Below are 20,851 nucleotides of genomic sequence, written 5' to 3'. Positions count from 1 at the left end.
GGTTGTCCAGGGATCCATCAATCATAGTGGCCAGCTCCAGCTCTTTTTGCCACATCCTCTGACAGTAACTGAGACTGTAACACTCCATCTCATCTCCACACCACCCAACCCACCCCTAATTTCTTTATTTACCAGTACTTCCTGCTTCAGACAGCTTCTGACTACTACATCAAAAGCACCTTGTTTTGTTACTTCAACCTCCAGGAGACCTTTATCCAGGATCACTTTTAGCTTTTCTGATGCACACCAGAGGAAACACCTTTGGCTTCATCTGCTTCAACATGACCAACCTCATATATCACAATCCTCCATCGGTGATGGGTCTGTCCATATAACCGTTGCCTTTGGTCAAAATACATCACTAAAACATAGTGAACAACAGTACCCATCTCATCTCCTCCAGAGATCCTTCAAGATCTTCTCTATGAATGCACTGCACAAACGTATCTTGATACTAGTCACCACCTGCGGACCAAATTCCAACATTGAGCCTCATCCTTGTGACCACGTCCTTCTGACCACAACTAACCCCAATGCATAGAAATGGAAATCCCCCATGCCTGTGTATAATAAGGAATTTTCTGATAGAAAGGTACCAACCGGCAATAGAAGAAATTGTGCAATCTACAGAAGTGCTATGACGTACACCTCACCCACAGACAGTTCATCTCTGCAGCCAAAACCACCCATTTCAACCCCTTGACTGCCTATCACAAGAGCTGGCATAGATTCAAAACAATCACACATTGCTGGAATCCCAAGCCAGCTGCTCTTCTTGCCGACGCGATAGAGGAATGCATTGCCATAAAGAAGCTTTTTTGAACCAAGACTGACAAAATTAGGCAGCACAACATCATCACCTCCACCCTTCCTTGCAGCCCATCCAGTGGACCATCTTGGACACACCATTCATCTAATGATCTACCCATCCTCCTTAAATCTCTAAAAGCTGCATTGCAGTGACAACATCAATTTAGAATCCATATTAAAATAAACTATCCCCGATGCTGGCAACATTTTGGCTGCCAAGTCCTAATCCACGGATCCTTGAAAAATAGTGCAAGGGTATGTGGTTTCTGTCAAGCACAGGTTATTTACTGGAAGGACATGCATCCTGTACAAAAGCTATGTTTTATTACTTTTCCCACTCTGCATGTGCGCTGCATTGTACGGCTCATGTATAAAGTTTAAACAGTATGGGCAGATTAGAACATTTAACCTCTGTTACACCTGCCTCAAGAAAGTCTACATTGTTGCCACAAATCCCCGTCTACACTGCTTTGTGGCTAGGGATTTGCATCAGAACTAATGAGTGGCTGCATGGTAACGCCCATGTACCACCCATGGAACGCCCCTGTGATGCAAAGTAGCACATAGTGCTACTATATCCTTATAGCTCACTGTAGCAGACTATCCCGGCCATTAAAGGCCTGTTCCAGGGTTAAAGGTTTGAGCTGAAGACAAGGTCCTTTAACAAGGTAGTGGGCCTTTAATGGCCGGTATAGCCCAGCCACAGTGGGCTATAAGGCTATTAGAACATTCTACCCCATGAAGGCAGGATGGCCTAATTATAAAAACAAAGCCAAAGCTCAGAGCGCCCGCAGGGCCAGGGCTGTTAACTGTTGAACATTCACAGCAAGAGCTGTGAAAAGGGGCTAAAGTATGCCCCAGGTTCTCCTCAGCTTGACTAACCTGCTTCTCTTTCCTTCAGATAAGCCAGGGAGACCGAGGAGCTGAGCAGCATTCCCCCGCCCTGCTTCTGAACTCTAGTGACTCTGAGCAAGGGAGGAGGCAGGGGGAAGGCCCTGGTATGCCCTGCAGCACAGCCTCTGCCTTTCGCTTTCCCCTACCTGCTCCATGTGTTTTGGAGAGGCGGGGAAAGAGAGAGGCAGAGGCTGTTTATAAGTACCTTGAATTGTTGAGAGCAGCAGGCCTATAGCAGTGCATATAGGCGGCTGCTGCTCCATTGTCTTCAATGGGGCTCTCAACATTCCATTGTTCTACTTAGCATTACTTTGGCCAACTTTCCATCGCAAATCAGTAAAAGGACAAGTTACAAAAGTTATAAAGTTACAAAATTAAAGCAAACCCAGAACAAAGTGTTAGTAAGTCTGCACCTATGTGAGGCAGAGGTGGCGCACTGTAGAAAGCCTACGACTTACATCGATTTCCAAGACTCCTCCTCAGGATTTTTGTGAGTACCCAAGTAGTTGACTATCTACTGAAATAATCGGGATACACACATGACAGATTACTTTAGCGCATAAAAAAAAAGTTGGGCATTGACACACACATTTCCTAGTGTTAATAATGATCCCAATATAAACTGCCACTTACTAATTATGGAATTTGTCACGGCGGTCATGCAGTAGGAATCCGCGCCGTACAAGCAGGTGTTTATGGTTAAGCAGTTGGCATTGTTAGACTGTAAATCGCACTCGTAGCAAACCAAACAATGCGCTGTAAAGAAAAACACGAAATTTCACCAAAAGAGACACAAATATACATGTTCTTAACATTTCGCCCTTGCCATTTGGTTTCAAATGATACAGTCAAACATATTGAAATATTTAGTGGCTAGGTGAATGTACTAAATCTTTCTAACTGCACCCAACGATTGAGAGGGGCTGCCACAAACATGCTGATGATGCATTGATTCACACATCTGCAACAAACAAATGTGTTATGTATGTACACATAGCTCCCATGCATCTGCCTCGTGACAAAGATTGGGGCTCAGTCATGCAAGATGGTGTGATGGGGCCAGGGCCGGCTTTAGCGCTGGTGGCGCCCTGTGCGACAGTCAGTTTTGGTGCCCCCAAACCTCTTGACCGCCACCTCGGATTTTCTCACTACCACCAGGCAAAAGTGCCACTCAGCTCTCCAATCATAAGCTATTGCTGAACACAGCGGCCTTCCCGAGGTTGGCGCCCCCTCCACAGGTCAGCTCCCAGTGCGGTTGCACCAGTCGGACTGCCCTAAAGCCGGCCCTGGATGGGGCAGATCACTGTTATTCACAGGGGGGTGAAATGAAATATGTGCCTATTTAATCACCCAGTGCACCACAATTACAGTTCTGGTAGCACAGAGTTCTGCCACAAGGGAAGTGCAGCGCAGACAAGTACATAAATGTCCACTCCCTTCTTTGTTAACCACATAATGTAATTGCATGTGTTACTATACAGAGGCCCTCCAAGACTGATGCATGGAAATGTGCAGTCAATTTTACATGGGTATAGAAATCAGCAGACCCCTCTAAAATATCAACATGGTTCATGGGAAGGTCGAGCTGCAAGCACACCATGTGTAGAATATTCCGAAAACAATTGGTCTGTGCAACTTATTGTGCCAAATAAATTCCATAATTTAACAGTCAAGTGGTCTAAACAAGATTTGTTTGTCTGGGAAAAACGGTGCTTTTTGAAAACGGAGACAGCCTTTGCTTTGTTCCTTTGCACTACTTCTATCTTCTTACTCTCACGCGCCTCTATTTAAATGTGAAACTGATGCCATAAACAGATTGAAACTGCCACCTACCCCATGCCCACCCCACCCATAACCCTACTTTTCTACCGCTCCGCCTTTCTCGCTTTTTTGTTCATTAACTTTAATGTGAAAGTGAGCTCTTAGATATATCATTTACCTTTAGCTTTTTTTTATCGAACATTACTATTAGATCACTAGTAGGTAGCATTCTTTTCCATCTATTTAATTGAAATACGCGTTTCCCTTTTGAACTGTCCTCCTGTGATTGTTCACCTATCCTTCCACCTAACTCCTCTGCTTAAAGGGGCCGTCTAGTGTATTGTATTGCATTGCATTGTTTTGTATTGTATTGTATTGTAATTGCATTTATTTAGCACTTATTAGTATGACGAGGCGTCAAACCGCTACTTCGGAACCCATAAACGATTAGAGGTGAATTAGTATAGTGAAATATGAAAGTGATTTGAGTGGTGGATATATTAGTCAGTTATTTGGATTGAGAAGGATAGTGGAGGGACAGAAGAGGGGAAAAGTTGTGCATTTATATAGCACTTGCTACCCTTGATAAGGCGTTGAAGCTCTTTTTTTGGCGAGTAGCACTCCGCTCCTCAACCCATAAAGGATTAGTGCTGAATTAGTATACAGTGAAAAACAGTTCTCTTTACCCAGTCCTGCCTCTCTAACAACCAGCATTCTAGAATGTTGCTTAGTTTGATGATGACTCCTGGGGTCATACACAGGATGACTCCTTTTAAGGGACAGAGTGATTGTCACTCACCCGCAGAAGTGTTTGGACTACTCCACTCTTTAGGACATCAAGAGGCCCTTTCGCACCACAGCCACTGCCGATGCGACCTCTAGCCCCAGGGGTAAAAAAAGCAGCAGCGTCCCTTCGCCTTAGCCCTTCGTTGGCAAACAGGAGGCTGTTGATTGGCTAAAAGGGCCCTGTGACGTCTCTAAGGTTCAAACTGTGTGACGTTGTTCCTTTCTGGCATCTTGGTGAATCTTGCCCTTGGCTTTGCGCCGAAGGTCATGCCATTGGTTATGCATCGAGGGCTTATGTTAGCTTTAGTACCAACAATTCTTCATTCTGTGGTTTTAACCAAGTCAATTAATTGCACATAACCTTCAAGAAAGAAGTGACGTCATGACAAGCAAAGCCTTTCAAATGGTGAAGGGGCAAAAGTAGAGGAGGAGAACAATATTGCCGAACTAGGTATTCGTAAGTGTAATTTTTCGAAATATATTCACTAAAAGGCAATACTTTTTAGAAACAGTGCTTTCTTTTTTCTTTTTTATGCTCATTAAATAACCCTATACAGTTAGGGCTCCAATGCCACATTCTCCAGGATAATTATTTCTTCACAGCAGAAAATAAAATGTCCAGTTAGGGGTGGACTGGCCATTCCCCATAAAATGCAAAGACAGGTTGCTATGCGAGGGCCTTCTTGAATCTGCCCCTCCCTCCACTCCCACCGAAAATGCAACAAAAAAAACCCTAACAATATGCTTATTTCTGAGCTCTGATTTTGCATAACACCTAATGTGCAGACCTCTCTCCCAACACTCAATATTAATAGAACGAACACCCTCAGGAGTGTTGCAATCAGATAACAGCTATTGTTCCTACTTCAATAAGGCCAGACATACCCCTGGGACCCATGCACACCCAAGATCAAAAAAGAATTAAATGCACATTGCACAATGCCAATCTGCTGTCGGAAGCTGCAATAAATCTCCGCAACTTGCAAACTTTGAGTTCAGATGACTTAATAGCACACTGGGAGGTCTTCACAGCAACACTGCCACAAAAGCTTGTAGGCACTACTCCCACTAAAGTCAACTCCCAAGGAAAAGGGGGAAGAAACAAAATACAGAAAAAGTACAGAGAAGAGCTCAAGTCACTAAAAAGATCCGTAAACTCAAGCCTGCGTAGGCTGAGAACTTCGCCAGGAAATGTTAATGCACAAGCTTCCCTGCATCAACAGAGGGCAGCCCTAAAAAGATTAAAATGGAACATCAAGAGAGACTACGAGAATGATAGCTGGGCAAAACTCTTATACGACATAAACAGCAATGATAGCGTCCGCTTTTGGAAAACTGTGAATGAGATATTGCATCCAAAATCTGAGGATATTGGGTCACATATCTCAGAAGGAGTCTGAATAAAATATATCACCAGCCACTTTAACAACTGTATGGAAAATGCAGGAGAACGAACGGCCAATCGAGGGCCCTCAAAGAAATCAGTTGCAGTTTGTATACCTCTAGCTAGCACACCCGAGCTAAAGGTGCAGCAATGCCCAGCCACAGGAAGCAGATCGCTGGGAATAATAAACAATTTGCAACCACTCCTAATACAAAAACAGATTGCTAAAGGGAGGAAAGAAGGTGCCCCGGGCCCAAATGGCATACCACCAGCCCTGTTCAAAGCTAAGAGCAAAGAATGGGCAGATATTTTACAACCACTGTTTTTGGAAATTAGATTGCAAAACAGAATACCAGAAGCCTGGAAGGGCTCAACAATAGTTCCAATACATAAAAAAGGAGACAAGGCCGAGCCTAACAACTACCGCCTAGTTGCGCTAATTGACAACGAAGCGAAGTACTTTGCGGGAACTATTCTAGAGGAGCTTACACTTTGGGCAGAGACGATTCATATGATACCACTGAATCAGACTGGTTTCCGTAAAGCAACCAGCACAGCTACAAATATCCTCGCAATTTCTCTAGCAATTGACGCAGCAAAAACTTCCAATTTACCATTACATCTATGTTATTTTGATTTTAGTGCTGCTTTTGACAACATCAAGAGAGGCAGACTTTGGAAGAAATTGACACGATGGGGCATTCCGCAGTCCACTCTAAACATCTTAATGCTCCTACATACGGACACCTGGGTGCAGGTAAAACTAGGTGGAGGGACTCATCTCTCCTCGAAAGTACCAACCACGAAGGGATTGAAGCAAGGTTGTGTGCTTGCTCCAACCTTGTTCAATCTATTCATGGCTGACCTTCCTAATCGGCTGGATGCTTGTAACTCCCACGCCCCCAGGTTGGGAGGGAAAACTATAACCAACCTCATGTACGCTGATGACGTAGTTTTGCTAAGTCATACTCACGTTGGCCTGCAACATCTACTAACTGAAATGCAAAACTACGCAAAAGAAAACAACTTAAAAATAAACTTGTCCAAAACAAAGACAATGTCAATTAACAGCAAAAAGAGCTCACAGAAACACTGGTTCCTTGGTGGCATCAAAATCGAACACGTAAGCGAGTACAAGTACTTAGGGGTTGTATTCGACAAAGAAGGCTCATCTGGCGCCAAAAAGAGGAAATAAAAAGGAAAGGTCTGCTAACTGCCTTAACGATGAAAAATCTGGCAAACAAACTAATGGGACCGACATTGACCCGACTATTGAAGGCAGTTCAGGCTAAACGTCTTCCCTCGCTAACTTATGGTAGTGAGGCAATGAGGGGTAGAGATGCTAAAGAGCTGGATAGGACGTTGGTCAAAGCCTATCGAACTATGTTTTGTCTTCCCTCTTATACGTCAGCAGCACAAATAAGGCTGGAGTTTGGCCTCCAACAACAAGTCTTGGCTAGATACGGGGCTTACATCATATGCTGGCATAAGATAAGCAAGGCCAATCCAGACACGTTGAACTATCTGCTTTGGCAAGACTTACAACATAGGGAGTTTTCCCAAGCAAGAAACTACCTTAAATCAGCCTTAGATTCCACCAAATTGTCTGGACTATGGGAGGCGCAACTCGGCCAACTTAATTTCAAAAAATTGGTCTGGAAAAACATAAAACTATCCTCCTTACTTAACGACAAGGCAGCCTTCTCGAAAAGATCCCACGCCTGGATGACCCTCAGCTCGTACAAATCGCTCACCCCACAACCATATTTCAATCAGCCTTACTCGAGGGTGACAAAAATGAATTTCCTAAGGTACAGACTGGGGATGCTTCCATGTACTCAACATTTACCACCATGGTTGAGGACCAAAGGCCAAGCTGCCTGCAGACTGTGTAACAACAAGAATGGTGACATTCTGCCCGTAATTTGCCTATGTGAAGAACTGCGTCAAGTACGGTCTCAATTTCTAAAAGATTCATTCAACCAGAAAGGGATCCGCACCAGAAGGCAAGCAGTGCTGGCCTGCTTTAACCCAGCGAACATCCAATTAAATTGCAGACTGATAAAATATCTAAGGATGGCCGAACAAAAAAACGGGGCTAAAGTCTCTTCTCTGACTGCGTGTGAAACAGCTACCGGAGGTGGACAAGGAGCTATGGCAAGAACTTAACCGAAACACGCAGAGACAATCTCGCCATGATATCCAAGCACGCGTGACCCATTGACTGCTCCAAATACCGTAATTTGACCATGTATTATCACAATGCAGTATTTTATTCTAATTCTTAAAATGTTTTTAACTATGGATTATGAATTTTATAGTGTAACCTTTTGCAATGGTTTTAATTAACTATGCCAATAAACTTACTTACTGTCCTCAGGAGTGTTGCGGGAATCCACATCCAGAAGGGTACCCAAGCTAAGGTTCTCTTTGTGTAGTAATACTGCACTTCCCCCACCTTCTTTTTTGCCCATTTATTTTGCATGCGAATAGTGAATATTATGAGATAAAGTACCGCATTCTGTACATTAAGAGGATATTGCAAGTCACTGAGGAGTTCTGTGACCATATCAAATGAGTTCGAAGGTATGTTTAATTTGTATGGTCATGGAAATTCGAGGTTCCGCTAGCATATAACGTCAGCCCCCACAATATAGGTGATGTCTAAAATATACATTTGTTTGTGTTGTGTTTTTATAAGCTCATTTGACATCACTTCCTGGAAATATTGAAGGACAAAGATCATATATTTCACTTCCTGTGATGTCATTAAGTTCAAGGGTGTTTGATTTCACTTCTGCTGTCCTAGAAACTTTCATGAATGGAAGTCCTTGTGTCACATCACAATTGAAACTTAAGTGCGCCTTTGAAGTTGTTTGGAGAAAAAACTCCCACATCCAAACAGCATTCAAAGTCGAAAGGGAAAAAGATTTATAGTTAGATTGTGAGAAAAAGGCACATACATTTTTAGCGCTAACTAGAACTCAGAATTCTAATAAGTGCAGTTTGCACGGATAAACTACACACCTCCCTCCAGGTTATTAGAGACATTGCTTCCAGTCATGAATTTTTGTGTGATAGTTTTAAATCTATTAAGCTAATTAGACTATCACACCTGAAATCAGTGATTTGTTGATAAACATTTCAAAATTGGGGACAGTGTCTGCAATGATCTACGCAAATTTACAGGAAGGGAGACTTTGCTAGTGAGATAAAAACTTTGCACACTTATAAAAGTGATGTTCACTTGAGGAGAAACACACTTTAGGGTATCACTGGTTCTACTGCAGCACTATGTCATTAGGGTGACCAATTGTCCCTAAATTTCATGGACGGTCCATTATTTGGATCTCACATCCATTGTCCATGATGATCCCTTTTAGGGATGCCTTTTTCTGTAATTTTGGGGATTGCAGCAAGCTGCCCTGTTACCCTGCAAGAAGCCTCAGAGCTCCTCAGAACTCACTGTTTGGGCAACCTCACACTCCTCTATGCTAAAGAGCAGCCCCATCCGGCCTTGCACCACCTGTGATGGACCTAGTGTCATTCAGAATGCCAGCTGATTGTCACATACAGAATGACAATGGACCAGTCTGGGCAAACGCAACGTCTGCCGAATATTCCACAGTGCAAGTGTGGAAAATGACAAATGTATATGTACATAAGCGGCGTTCATTTGTGTTCACCCTCGCCACTGTTGAAGGTAAAGAAAGTCACGAAACGGTGGCCCCGCCATCTTGTTCCCTTTTAGGCCCCATCACGAACATAGATAGTAGCCATCTTTGAGTTATGACTTCCCTGCCCATTGCCGATAGCCATCATCTCTCTCTCTCTCTCTCTCCAGTCCCGCAAGCACCCCGCGCCCCGACAGCCCCCGGTCTCTCCTGTTCGGGCCATAAACGCACCGCTAAACACGACCTTGTCACCACTCTGGACCCCCGCCCCCTCGCTCTTTCATTCTACTCATAGAACGGGCCCTTTTGGTAACCTCTTCCTCCCTGCCCGATTGCCCGGCCTGATCCCAGGCCATCACCTAGCCCAACAGATGCAGTTTATTGCTTCCTACAGTAGGACCTCACCTCACATCAGAGGAGCGGTGATTAATCAAGGCCTTCACACCCCTAGACCTGACCGACACCCCCGCATCCCTCCCAGGAACGCCCTTCCTCTCTTCTGATGCCCCCCCCCCGGCTACACCTGGCCTCTCGACCCAGTCCCACATCATAAAACTAGGTCTCGTGGATGTACCCCTCCGGCCCCGCATAGCGAAACATGATCTCATCGCCTGCCCAACCTTAGATCTGACCACCCCCTCCTGCCCTCGCGCCCTGTTGGAATGTCCGGCTGCAGATTACAATCACATGTCACATTTGGGAGGGGAAAACAACATCAGAGCGGTCAGTATGGGAATGGGCCTGGAGCTGGGGTCCCAAACATGCCCTTTTTGTACTTCAAAGTGTCTTTATTGCAATAAGGAATGTTTGTGCATCATAAACCTGTGTATAAAAGACGGAGCCGTAGAGAAACTTGTGAGAGCACCTCGAGAAGATACCCTGTTGTCTGATTTGACGTGTTCTGTTCCGTCGGAAATAAACTCCTGTTTCCTGTCTTCCAGTCTCCAGCGCCTGCCTCTTTATTTGGGTAATCGTGAGTTGGGTGAGAAGCGGCTAACGCCGGGCAAACCTAGAAAAGGGGTAAACGACCTGATCTGCCTGTAACCCTTTTTCAGCAATTGGCGTCCCAAACGTGGGGCCCATCAGCGACACGTGGATCCAGTGGGAGAGGTCCCAACGACAGAGTGAACGACTGCAACGATCGGGAAGAGCTCCTGCCCGATAGACCCTTGTCTGGCAGCCGATCATCCGAACTTCACCGGTTCCGAACAGACCTCTCTCGAGTGATCTACGGTCCTGACTGGGAACCATCAGGAGTGCCACAGCAAATATGGAGAATAGAGGACGATCGGGCGCTGGAAACGGAAGACGAGAAACCGTCCATACGGTCCGGGTAAGGTCGTGGAAACACGACAAATTGCGAATTGATTGTTTGATTGTCATTGGAAAATACTAGTATTACGCATTTTGATTGTTTTGTCCTGAGAGATTCTCTGTCTACAAACGGGGAAGGATAGGAGTATTCTCCCTTTGCAGATAGTGAAGGGTGGGTAGCGCAGGCTTTTGCCCCCGTTGTAACCCGTCGCGCCTACTTCCCTCTCCATTTGATTGATTGTTATCCAAGCATTTATTGTTTTGGAATTGGTTCTTTTTGGATCATTCTCTATTTGCAAACAAGCACAGGGCCGCCATACTCTGTTTAGTCTTTGCAGATAGTGAAGGATAGGTAACGCAGGCTTTTGCCCCCGTTGTAATCCGTCGTGCCTATTTTTATCCCCCACTGATTGATTGTTTGACCGGACCTTGATCGTTCGGAATTGGTTCTTGGAAAGGATCTTCTCTGCCTACAAACAGAGAGGAACAGGAAGATCTCTCTCTTTGCAGATAGTGAAGGGTAGGTAGCGCAGGCTTTTGCCCCCGTTGTAACCCGTCGCGCCTATTTTATTCCTCATTTGATTGATTGATTTTTTGTCCGAACTTGACTGTTTGGAATTGGTTCTCTCTTTGGGTATTCCCTATTTGCGAATACTGTAGAATAGAAATATTCTACCTAGTCTCCACAAAGTAGTGAAGGATAGGTAGTGCTGACTTTTGTTCCTGTTGTAACCCGTCATGCCTATCCCCCCCCATTGCTCAGTAGTTGGTTCAGCCCGGACCATTTATTAAAGGTAGACCATCTGGCTCCACCGGAGGACACCCCTAATAAAAAGGACATATATAAAGAAAATGCGGATTAGCCGCGGTATCGTGCTAGCAAATAAAAGAACATAAGAATCATTAGGAAAAACAAAAGGAATCGAGTAAAGTCAGTAGGCCACTGATGAGATCTCTTTTTACTGAAATGGAAACATTAGGAACAACCCCTCAGGAAGTATGAAACTAGCGAGGAAAGCCGAACTCAACGCCATGATGACTGCGAGACAGCTCGGCTCCACCGACCACCCCGCCCAATTAACGACAAACCCTAGGCAAATATTAGAAATATACAACACTATAGAAAAGTAACAGGTTAAAACGTTTTTATTTTGAACAAAAATATATTAAACAACTATTTACATGGCAAACGGCTGCAACAACAAACCCACAATGCATTTCGCCGTCTGCTTGACGCCGTTCCTGTCCCTCCTTCCCCAAAGTAGCAATGTCGGGCTACTTTGGGCTACTTTCTAGTAGGTTTTTGGGCGTCAGAAAGTCTACAAAAGCCGTCGGTGGCGGCCTGGGGTGGAGAACCATTACGCGAATAGTCCGGAGGCGACACCACGCGCCAAGGCCTGTCCCCGGGATGAACCAAGGGACCCGTTCCTGGGGCCGTGGCAAGGAACGGCCGGCCGCCGAAGGCATGGGCCCGACCCGGAATGAACTGGTCCTCCCATTCCCTTCTTCTCCCGGCGCCTTGCAGGCCACGGGGGGGGGGGGGGAATGTCTTGCATATGCCTCCGACCCCTCCCTCTTCTTCATCGCCTGGCCCGGCTATAACAAATGTCAGCGAGACGCCGTGGGGTGCACTGGGAGGGAGAGGCGGCGCGGACGAGCCTCTCCCGCCTCCCCAGGTGGAGGCCCCATAGCTGCGCCCCCAACGCTCCACACACCCGGCAAAGGGTTTGTCCACTCTTGCGGTGCAGGGACGCTCCACGCACCCGGCAAAGGGTTCCTCCACTCTTGCAGTATAGGGACGCTCCACACACCCAGCAGGGTCTCGTCCACTGTGGCGGTGCTACGACGCCTCACCCAACAGGCTGGAGTCCGTCTGCTCATTTGACCCAGTGACTGCCGGTAGCTGCAGAACTCCTAAAAATGGCGGTCGACCTTGCAGGAACGAACCTGACGTGCAAGGATGGCCTGGTTGCTGGCCAGCTAGAAAAACGAGTCCTCCGTTCAGAAACGTTCTCCTCAGCTTTGAAGATTCTACGAGAGTTGCGGAGGGCCCTCGACCTCCGCGGGCCCCGACCACCCCCCGATGGGAAATGACTGCCATGATCACCCGCAGAACGACCAAGACGTAACCACGAGACGTCGCCAGCCTCAGTTTTGAATGACCCAAGATACTGCAGACTACCGATTTGATCAGTTCCGGTGGAACATCAGTACGACCCGGTAGGAAAGATTGTTGCCCCTCCCTTTTCTTTGATTGATGGTTCATGTCACCGGTCCCTTCTGTTTCCCCCTTAACAAAACTTCTGGACTGCCGAAAAGAAGTTCTGGCCCAACCACGAGTTGGTAGAGACAGTTTGACTATACTTGGACCCGCCTGACCCCACCCAAAATGGCGCCGGTACAAACGAAACTCACAATTCCCCGTTGTGTTCCGGATGCTCAGACTTGATATCGTGAGATATGTATGCAGTTTTGAAGCACATGGCGGGAGGGGATGAGTATTGCTCGAACATTCGAACAGTGAATTTGATATTAAGTTCTGACGCATCATTGATTACAGTATTATTGAAAGTTCGAATCTTTTTGACACTGATGGTACTTACCCACAATGAATTTTCGATATGATTTTATTGCACTTATCGTACCTTGATGAAATAAAACAACCACCGACTCGGTTATGTTTTCCGCAGATAAATATGCCCTCATGTACAGTTCCAGGCTGCTCCGTGGCTGGCCCACGTGGTTGTAGGCCTGCATTTGTACGTCAACATTTTTTAAATAAAGATTTTGTGACAACAAATACAGTCGTAGCTTTTGGATTGGTAAGTTTTGAATACATAGCCCTTGTTTCCGATCTACATAAACTACAGGCGAAATAAAGCAAGTCGATTACTGAAAGGTTAGAAAAGCAAAGTACCTAGGAATATTGAAAATGTGAACGATCCAAGTTGTTGCGTGTGTTTTTTTTTACTTTTGTGCAACCTAAGGCAATCGATAAAGGTCCCGATGTTCTGTTTTACTTTGTATGCCACATATCACAGGGAAAATTGTTTCAGATGCCCCTAAACCAGACCCGGTACCACTGTAGACCACCCCGACTCCTCGAAGAAGAACACGAGTTCACCCACTTTACCCTGATTGCCCGTTTGTTTCGACCCCCCCCCCCCACACAAGATCCGCAATACCACACGTGGGCGATCTATGCAATGTGCAGTCCATAAATGATTATGCCTCCCGCACCACCAGTCCCTCGGGGCTTAAAACGCCGAGATGGAAGGGACTGCACCCCGCGGAGATAGGTCGAAATACGTAGTAAGTAAAAAGCCTTTTGGGTTTATGCGCGCGAATGTGTCTTTAAACGCCGCCCCCACCCCTTCTTCTTCCCCTTCTTTCTGCAGGTCGCCTCAGAACATCGACTAAAGTGTGGAGAAGACCTAAGCAACGCGATTTGGGTGATATGAATGCATGTGTGTATGACCGAATGTGTGTAACTCGACTGGATATACGTTGCACGCGTTGACCTGATAAGAGAGATGTTTTTGTACGACTTGAGTGATGATTGGACGGCCGATGGAATGGGGAAAAAGGGGGTCTGAACATAGCACCTATACACGATGAACAGACATAGATATAACGCACCCTTACTTAGAAACGACCATCTCTCTACTAATGCGACCAAGAATGACGTGCACCTACGAGTAGATTCTTACGCCATGAAACTCGAAGTTGCCCATTGTTCCCCCAACTAACACCCTCCGTTGCCTTGGCCTGGATACCCGTCCGCTAAGAAAAAAAAAAATGATTCAAAGATCCCACCGTAAGTACTAGCCCGACCAGGATAGTTCCCGAACAATTGACGAAAGTATAAGTATTTGCAACAGAAACAAACAGCAAAAGACAGCCAGGCGAATTAAATAGGAAACTAAGGATGCGCAGCATGCAGGAGGAAATGTCTTTGGCCAAGTACTGTTCTATGTTTTGTCTTGAGTTCTGTATGTAAATGCATGTACCCCCCCCTCGCCTGAATTCATGTGTACGTAGTATATGGATTTACGTTGTCCCTCAGTCTGTGTTTCTGTATAATATGACCCCTACTGTTTTGTGTTTTGTGCGCATCAAAATGGCCTATTATTGTACACGTTTCTCTCTCTCGTCCTTTCCCTTCATGTTGTACGTGTACCGAATAGTTCATTTAAAATGCGAACGACCCCTGCTCCCTCTTCCTCTGTGTGGTAATGTTGTTCCCCGCCGGCACGAGCCTAATTGGTTTTTCGAACACAAAGGTGATCGACAAAATTGCCAGAAACTAAACAATTGTAATTTGCCATGTTACTACCTCTCCTTTTCTGCAAAAATGATAGAACTCGAATTGGCTATAAGGAAAGGACAGGTAAGACGACTGATGTCCCCCTAATCTGGCCCTTTTTATAGGAGGACTATACGTCAGTGGCCTTCTGCTCTCAGCTCGTTAGAAACACAATCTCCTAGGCCCAGATTGCCCCACCCCTCCGCACCCAAGTACGGATGTCCAAAACGTCCCCGTTCCTCCCGCTTGACCCCAGCTCCGTAAACTCGAGGTATAACTGATGACCCTGCTTAACTGTTGCTTCCCGAGAAAAGAGTGTTAGCCTCTACCCCGCTCTCATGATGATAAAAGACTGCCAGGGCTAGGGGCAGAAAGCCACCTGCGTCCTGAATGAACGCCAAATAGTCCTAGTTCAAACTCAGTAGACACGCCTGTATACATACTCCACAGTGATAACTTCTGACCGTGACCGATGAAACGTACCCCCAGCTACCTAGATCTGGGACGGAATTGAAATGTATAAATGCCTTCTCTTGCCAGTTCGCTAAAACCTGTTTTGTACCCATTCAAGGATACACAGCCACCGGAGGAGAGGAGCTGGACGGGACGCACAGCCTGGCCACAGATCGTGAGGCGCGTGTGACCTCGACCTAAGATGGAGCCGCAGAGCAACGGGACGCGGGACGATGCACCACTCTCAAACGCAGAAAACGAAGGAATGGAGGGCTGCCTTGAAGCCCTCTACTTGTTGACCCACGCGTGCCAGAAGTCCCCGCCCCTTTGAGCCCGATTGATGGACCTGCCTGCGCATCACCCTTTTGCTCCCCTGGTCCGTCTCAAAGATCCGGTCGCACTCCGCCCTCTCCTCCCCCGATTATCCGACAAAACCCCTTCTATCCTTTCCACGTGGATTTTGACTCCAAGACAGAAATGCAGGTGCCCAACATAGGGCACCCTTAAGAGAGATTAGCTAGGAAACAGGACTGTGGCCTAACGGCAAAGGACAGATCACACCCTGCGACGTGTAAAGAAGGACCCGAGCTGGACCTATAGCTCCACCGCCGGTGCTCAACAGCGCCAACGGAAGAAAACAAACTACCAGTGATGACTCGCTACTAATAAAGACACTGTGGCGAAGACCCCCCACCCTTTTTCGGAACTTTCTACACCCCTTGACTAATTGCTTGTATTGGACTAAATTCCTCCCGCAATCACTTTTTGCCTGTAAAATGTTTCATCGGTCACTTTTAAGTACGACAAATGTAAATTTATATGTATTCCACCTCGTATGTCGCATCAACTACACACGGTTATATGTAAGTCTACCAATATTGACAAACGCTATTTCATTGACTACACACGACTATATGTATGATAAACACGGAAATGATCTATCTTATGTAAAAAGCGGCGACTGTGGAAAATGACAAATGTATATGTACATAAGCGGCGTTCATTTGTGTTCACCCTCGCCACTGTTGAAGGTAAAGAAAGTAACGAAACGGTGGCCCCGCCATCTTGTTCCCTTTTAGGCCCCATCACGAATATAGATAGTAGCCATCTTTGTGTCATGACTTCCCTGCCCATTGCCGATAGCCATCATCTCTCTCTCTCTCTTTCTCCAGCCCCGCAAGCACCCCGCGCCCCGACAGCCCCCGGTCTCTCCTGTTCGGGCCATAAACGCACCGCTAAACATGACCTTGTCACCACTCTGGACCCCCGCCCCCTCGCTCTTTCATTCTACTCATAGAACGGGCCCTTTTGGTAACCTCTTCCTCCCTGCCCGATTGCCCGGCCTGATCCCAGGCCATCACCTAGCCCAACAGATGCAGTTTATTGCTTCCTACAGTAGGACCTCGCCTCACATCAGAGGAGCGTTGATTAATCAAGGCCTTCACACCCCTAGACCTGACCGACACCCCCGCATCCCTCCCAGGAACGCCCTTCCTCTCTTCTGATGCCCCCCCGGCTACACCTGGCCTCTCGACCCAGTCCCACATCATAAAACTAGGTCTCGTGGATGTACCCCTCCGGCCCCGCATAGCGAAACATGATCTCATCGCCTGCCCAACCTTAGATCTGACCACCCCCTCCTGCCCTCGCGCCCTGTTGGAATGTCCGGCTGCAGATTACAATCACATGTCACATTTGGGAGGGGAAAACAACATCAGAGCGGTCAGTATGGGAATGGGCCTGGAGCTGGGGTCCCAAACATGCCCTTTTTGTACTTCAAAGTGTCTTTATTGCAATAAGGAATGTTTGTGCATCATAAACCTGTGTATAAAAGACGGAGCCGTAGAGAAACTTGTGAGAGCACCTCGAGAAGATACCCTGTTGTCTGATTTGACGTGTTCTGTTCCGTCGGAAATAAACTCCTGTTTCCTGCCTTCCAGTCTCCAGCGCCTGCCTCTTTATTTGGGTAATCGTGAGTTGGGTGAGAAGCGGCTAACGCCGGGCAAACCTAGAAAAGGGGTAAACGACCTGATCTGCCTGTAACCCTTTTTCAGCACAAGCTCAGACAGCCATGTGCCGGTTGAGAAGCAGTGCAATTTGTGAAACTGGGGCAAGCCTGCATTTAACAGCTGTAAAAGAGGGCCGACTTGCTGCAGGCCCTTGGGAACCCCCAACCAGCCTCACTTACCCACTTGGACACACAGGGCTGCCCAGAACACAGCGAACAGGAGGGTTTTCATCTTCGTATGGTGTTGGAAGCTTCCGAAAGTACTGGAGGGGCGTCCAAGGGTGTATATATAGCATTGTTTCGTGAGAAAGTGGATGTCACCATCAGTCTGACATCCTTCTAAAGAATGTGGTCCAACAAGTACAGCTTAGGGCAAAATGCACCCTCTGCTTCCGCGGTTTCAAAGGTGTCCGTGAAAACAATTCTCTAAAATTTTACACTGTTTACAGCTAAAAAGTAGCTCATTTCAGGACATAAAGTTAAAAAAAAGTAATATGTCATAGTTTCTATTTGCTCTTTTTACTGTAAATTTTGTCAACACTTGGGCCTAGTTGGATATAGCTACAGCAGCATGGGTTCATGTTTGCCTCAGAAGGAGCACAGCAGTTTTTAGGTCGAACCTAGGCAGCGCTCAGGGCTATCTGAAAGACCTGCTGTAATCACTCTACGAATGTAATCCCACCTGCTGCTTGCCATTGGTTCACTCCTGTGTTCCTCTTTTTTCGAGGCTCCTTATTGGTTAGAGCTCCTGATACATAATTTCCGTTTTACACTGAGGATCACCTGCTAACTACAGTTTACTTACTCCATAAGTAGTTATGTGTTAATTTCGGGACTTATTTTATTTCCTGCCACCGATTCCCAACAGCACCTGCATCATGGCCGCCGCACGTTTATTGTTTGATTTCATTTGTGTTTGTAGTCGTTTACAATTAACGTTTCCTGTATAAAACATTAGACTGCTCCAAGCGCTACATAAAATACTCAAAAATCAAGGAACAATATGACTGTTGCCATTCATGGGTAGAGATGACATTATTAATATAGAATAGCTTACAACAGCATCAGATTTTTCAAATTCTAAGTAACCAGCTACATTATATTAAAAAATGGTTATAACTTCAACTTCATAGTTAGAATATAAAGGCGCTGTCTAGTTTATGATTATTAACTTTTAATTCTGGTTACGCCACTACAATATTATGGTGCAATAAATTAACAAACGAGCTAGGCAGTGTCCGCTTCCCATTAGTTCCTCTATTCACTTCCAGTTGAAAGCTGCAAAGTTGGAGCCTGTTTATGGAGAGTGAGAATGGACAGTTGACTGGGACAGCAGGAGGCAGATTAGGAAAAACGGCCTATCGCAGGCTGTTAAACACTTTGCTTCTCAGTGCCACTCCGGCCTGCAGTGAATAATAATATTGTGTGGGTAGGTGAACCCTTCGGAGGTGTCTGTGTGCGTCTCTGTGTAAAACTCCTTCACAGCTGGAATTCGCTGAAGTAAACTCATTTCTTCAGGTTAAGGGGTAAATATTAGATTGTAGCATGTAGTTGGTAACGGGGTAAACATTAGATTGCGGTATGTAGTGTGTTAAGAGGTAAACATTTGAATGCAGTATGCAGTGGGTTAAGAGGTAAACAGAATGCGGTATGTAGTGGGTTAAGGGGTAAACATTGTGTTATATCCTATGTTTTCTTTTATGCTGCGTTACATCATAGCCATCTTTTGCTACCTAGGTTATGAGAATGTTAGCATCTCTGAAGCTCCAGTAAAGTTCAGTTGATGCTGTGGGCTGATAATGGGAGCTGCTCAGTGAGGGTCCTTGGTGCTGTCTTCCTTTAATCTAGAATAAACCTTTATTCTACATTCATTCCCGCATGGACTACCTTTTTAGGGATACAGCACATTAGAATGCAGTATGTAGTGGGTTAAGGGATAAACATTAGATTGCTAAATATAGTATAGAGCTGTACGTTGGGCAACATTTCTATATGGCACAGTGTGTCTGCCAATTATCTCGCCAATGAGCTGAGCTCATAGAACACTTCTGTGCTGCCTCTTTGCACACTGTTAAAAAAAACAAAGCCCTTTCAACTGCCCGACCACCACCTACAGAGCACGGAGATACACACAATCCAGTCTAAGTGTTACTCCAGTGAAGTCCGGGTGCTAGGCAGTGTCACACGCCACCTGGGCAGAGTCAGCAGCTTACCAGTGAATGCTTCACAACCAATCACCCATTTTTATCAAAACTGCAGATTTTTAGGGGTAGGCTCAGGCTGTTTTCTATGCAACTGTATTTGAAAGCGGGGGCATTGGCTCATAGCTCCCAAGGATTCAGATTGCTATGTGTGACCTTTTCATAATTTCAGTGTAACAATGAGTGGCATTTCAATGACTATGAGTGACACTTTTTACAAGCAAAATCAAGAAATGATGATGAGGGAAACATAATTATCAGAAATGACATGCATTTGAGCAACAAGAAACCAAGCAGATCTTGAAACAGGTGCAAAACCCCAGACATGGCAGAAAACTAAGCTAGCACCTGTGTAACCTGATTGGACAGTGACCACAGACAATCATCATTGGGCAAGCCTCAGGAGAGTGATGCTTTACAGGGCCAGCAGTGTACTGTCTTGATAGGGTCATAGCCCCACTAATTGTACCCAAATGTGCCTTTGAAGTGGGGGTGACTTCAAAGTAGGCCCTTGAAGTGCACAGGTCCTCTTTCATCTGAGCCCTGCCTAGCAGGTTATCTGTGGGGATAATCTGCCCAAGAAGAGATTTCAGAATGTAGATGAATGTAGATGGGTTCTCTATCACACCCATCCTTCCTGTGTTTGTTGCTTTCTGGAGGGAATGCACACAGTGTAGCTGTCACCATCTCAGACATGTAATGGAGACAAGCTGCAAGAAATATAGAGCAGTAAGAGCAGAGAAATGTCCACTTTCTAAAAGTATACCTCAAGACACACTTCCTGTGTCCCATTTGTCGCACTGCGTTGTGGGTAGGAATTCTCCTTTCATTAAAACCGTAAAACATCCTTTATCCATTTTCATAGTTAGAAACCAATAGTTATACTTTTTCTTCGTTCATTCAAAGTTATTAAATCACTGTGGACTGGAGACAGCGCCATTCCACCTTCTGTCTTTATTTACTTCAAATGACTACTATGTGCCAATCAGACTTTCCGCAGAAACCCATAAAATGAAAAAGTAGAACGTACAACAGAGTTAGCTTGTCTTTTCATACTCAATGCATTTCTAGCCTACACTGGATCTTCTTCAGGGGTTTCTGCAATAAATAAAAGACACTCAGCTAACTACTTACTGTTGGCCTTCACTAAGACCAAATAATATCAACACCCTCACTGTCTAACTCATGCCCCTGCTACTCCCAAACCCACCTAACTAGGAATCCGTTCATTCAAACATCAAGAATGTCCCATTCCCATCA

General features: G+C 45.8%; 1 protein-coding gene across 1 annotated transcript in view; it reads right to left on the bottom strand.

The window, feature by feature from the left end:
• The window catches only part of LOC144827089 (lymphocyte antigen 6E-like), an 81,086-nt gene extending 63,408 nt beyond the window's left edge, over nt 1-17,678 (bottom strand). The window contains exons 1-2 of the mRNA XM_078685532.1: nt 17,571-17,678; nt 2,338-2,460 (exon numbers count right to left, since the gene is read on the bottom strand). Coding sequence (XP_078541658.1) covers nt 2,338-2,460; nt 17,571-17,622 — 175 coding nt within the window. The 5' untranslated portion in view covers nt 17,623-17,678. The remainder of the gene's footprint in view (nt 1-2,337; nt 2,461-17,570) is intronic.
• Between the last annotated feature and the right edge of the window lie 3,173 nt (nt 17,679-20,851).

Source organism: Lissotriton helveticus, chromosome 4_1, assembly GCF_964261635.1.
Source record: "Lissotriton helveticus chromosome 4_1, aLisHel1.1, whole genome shotgun sequence".
Lineage (NCBI taxonomy): Eukaryota > Metazoa > Chordata > Amphibia > Caudata > Salamandridae > Lissotriton > Lissotriton helveticus.
The sequence above is the reverse complement of the archived record's forward strand: the minus strand, read 5'-3'. Positions and strand labels throughout refer to the sequence as shown.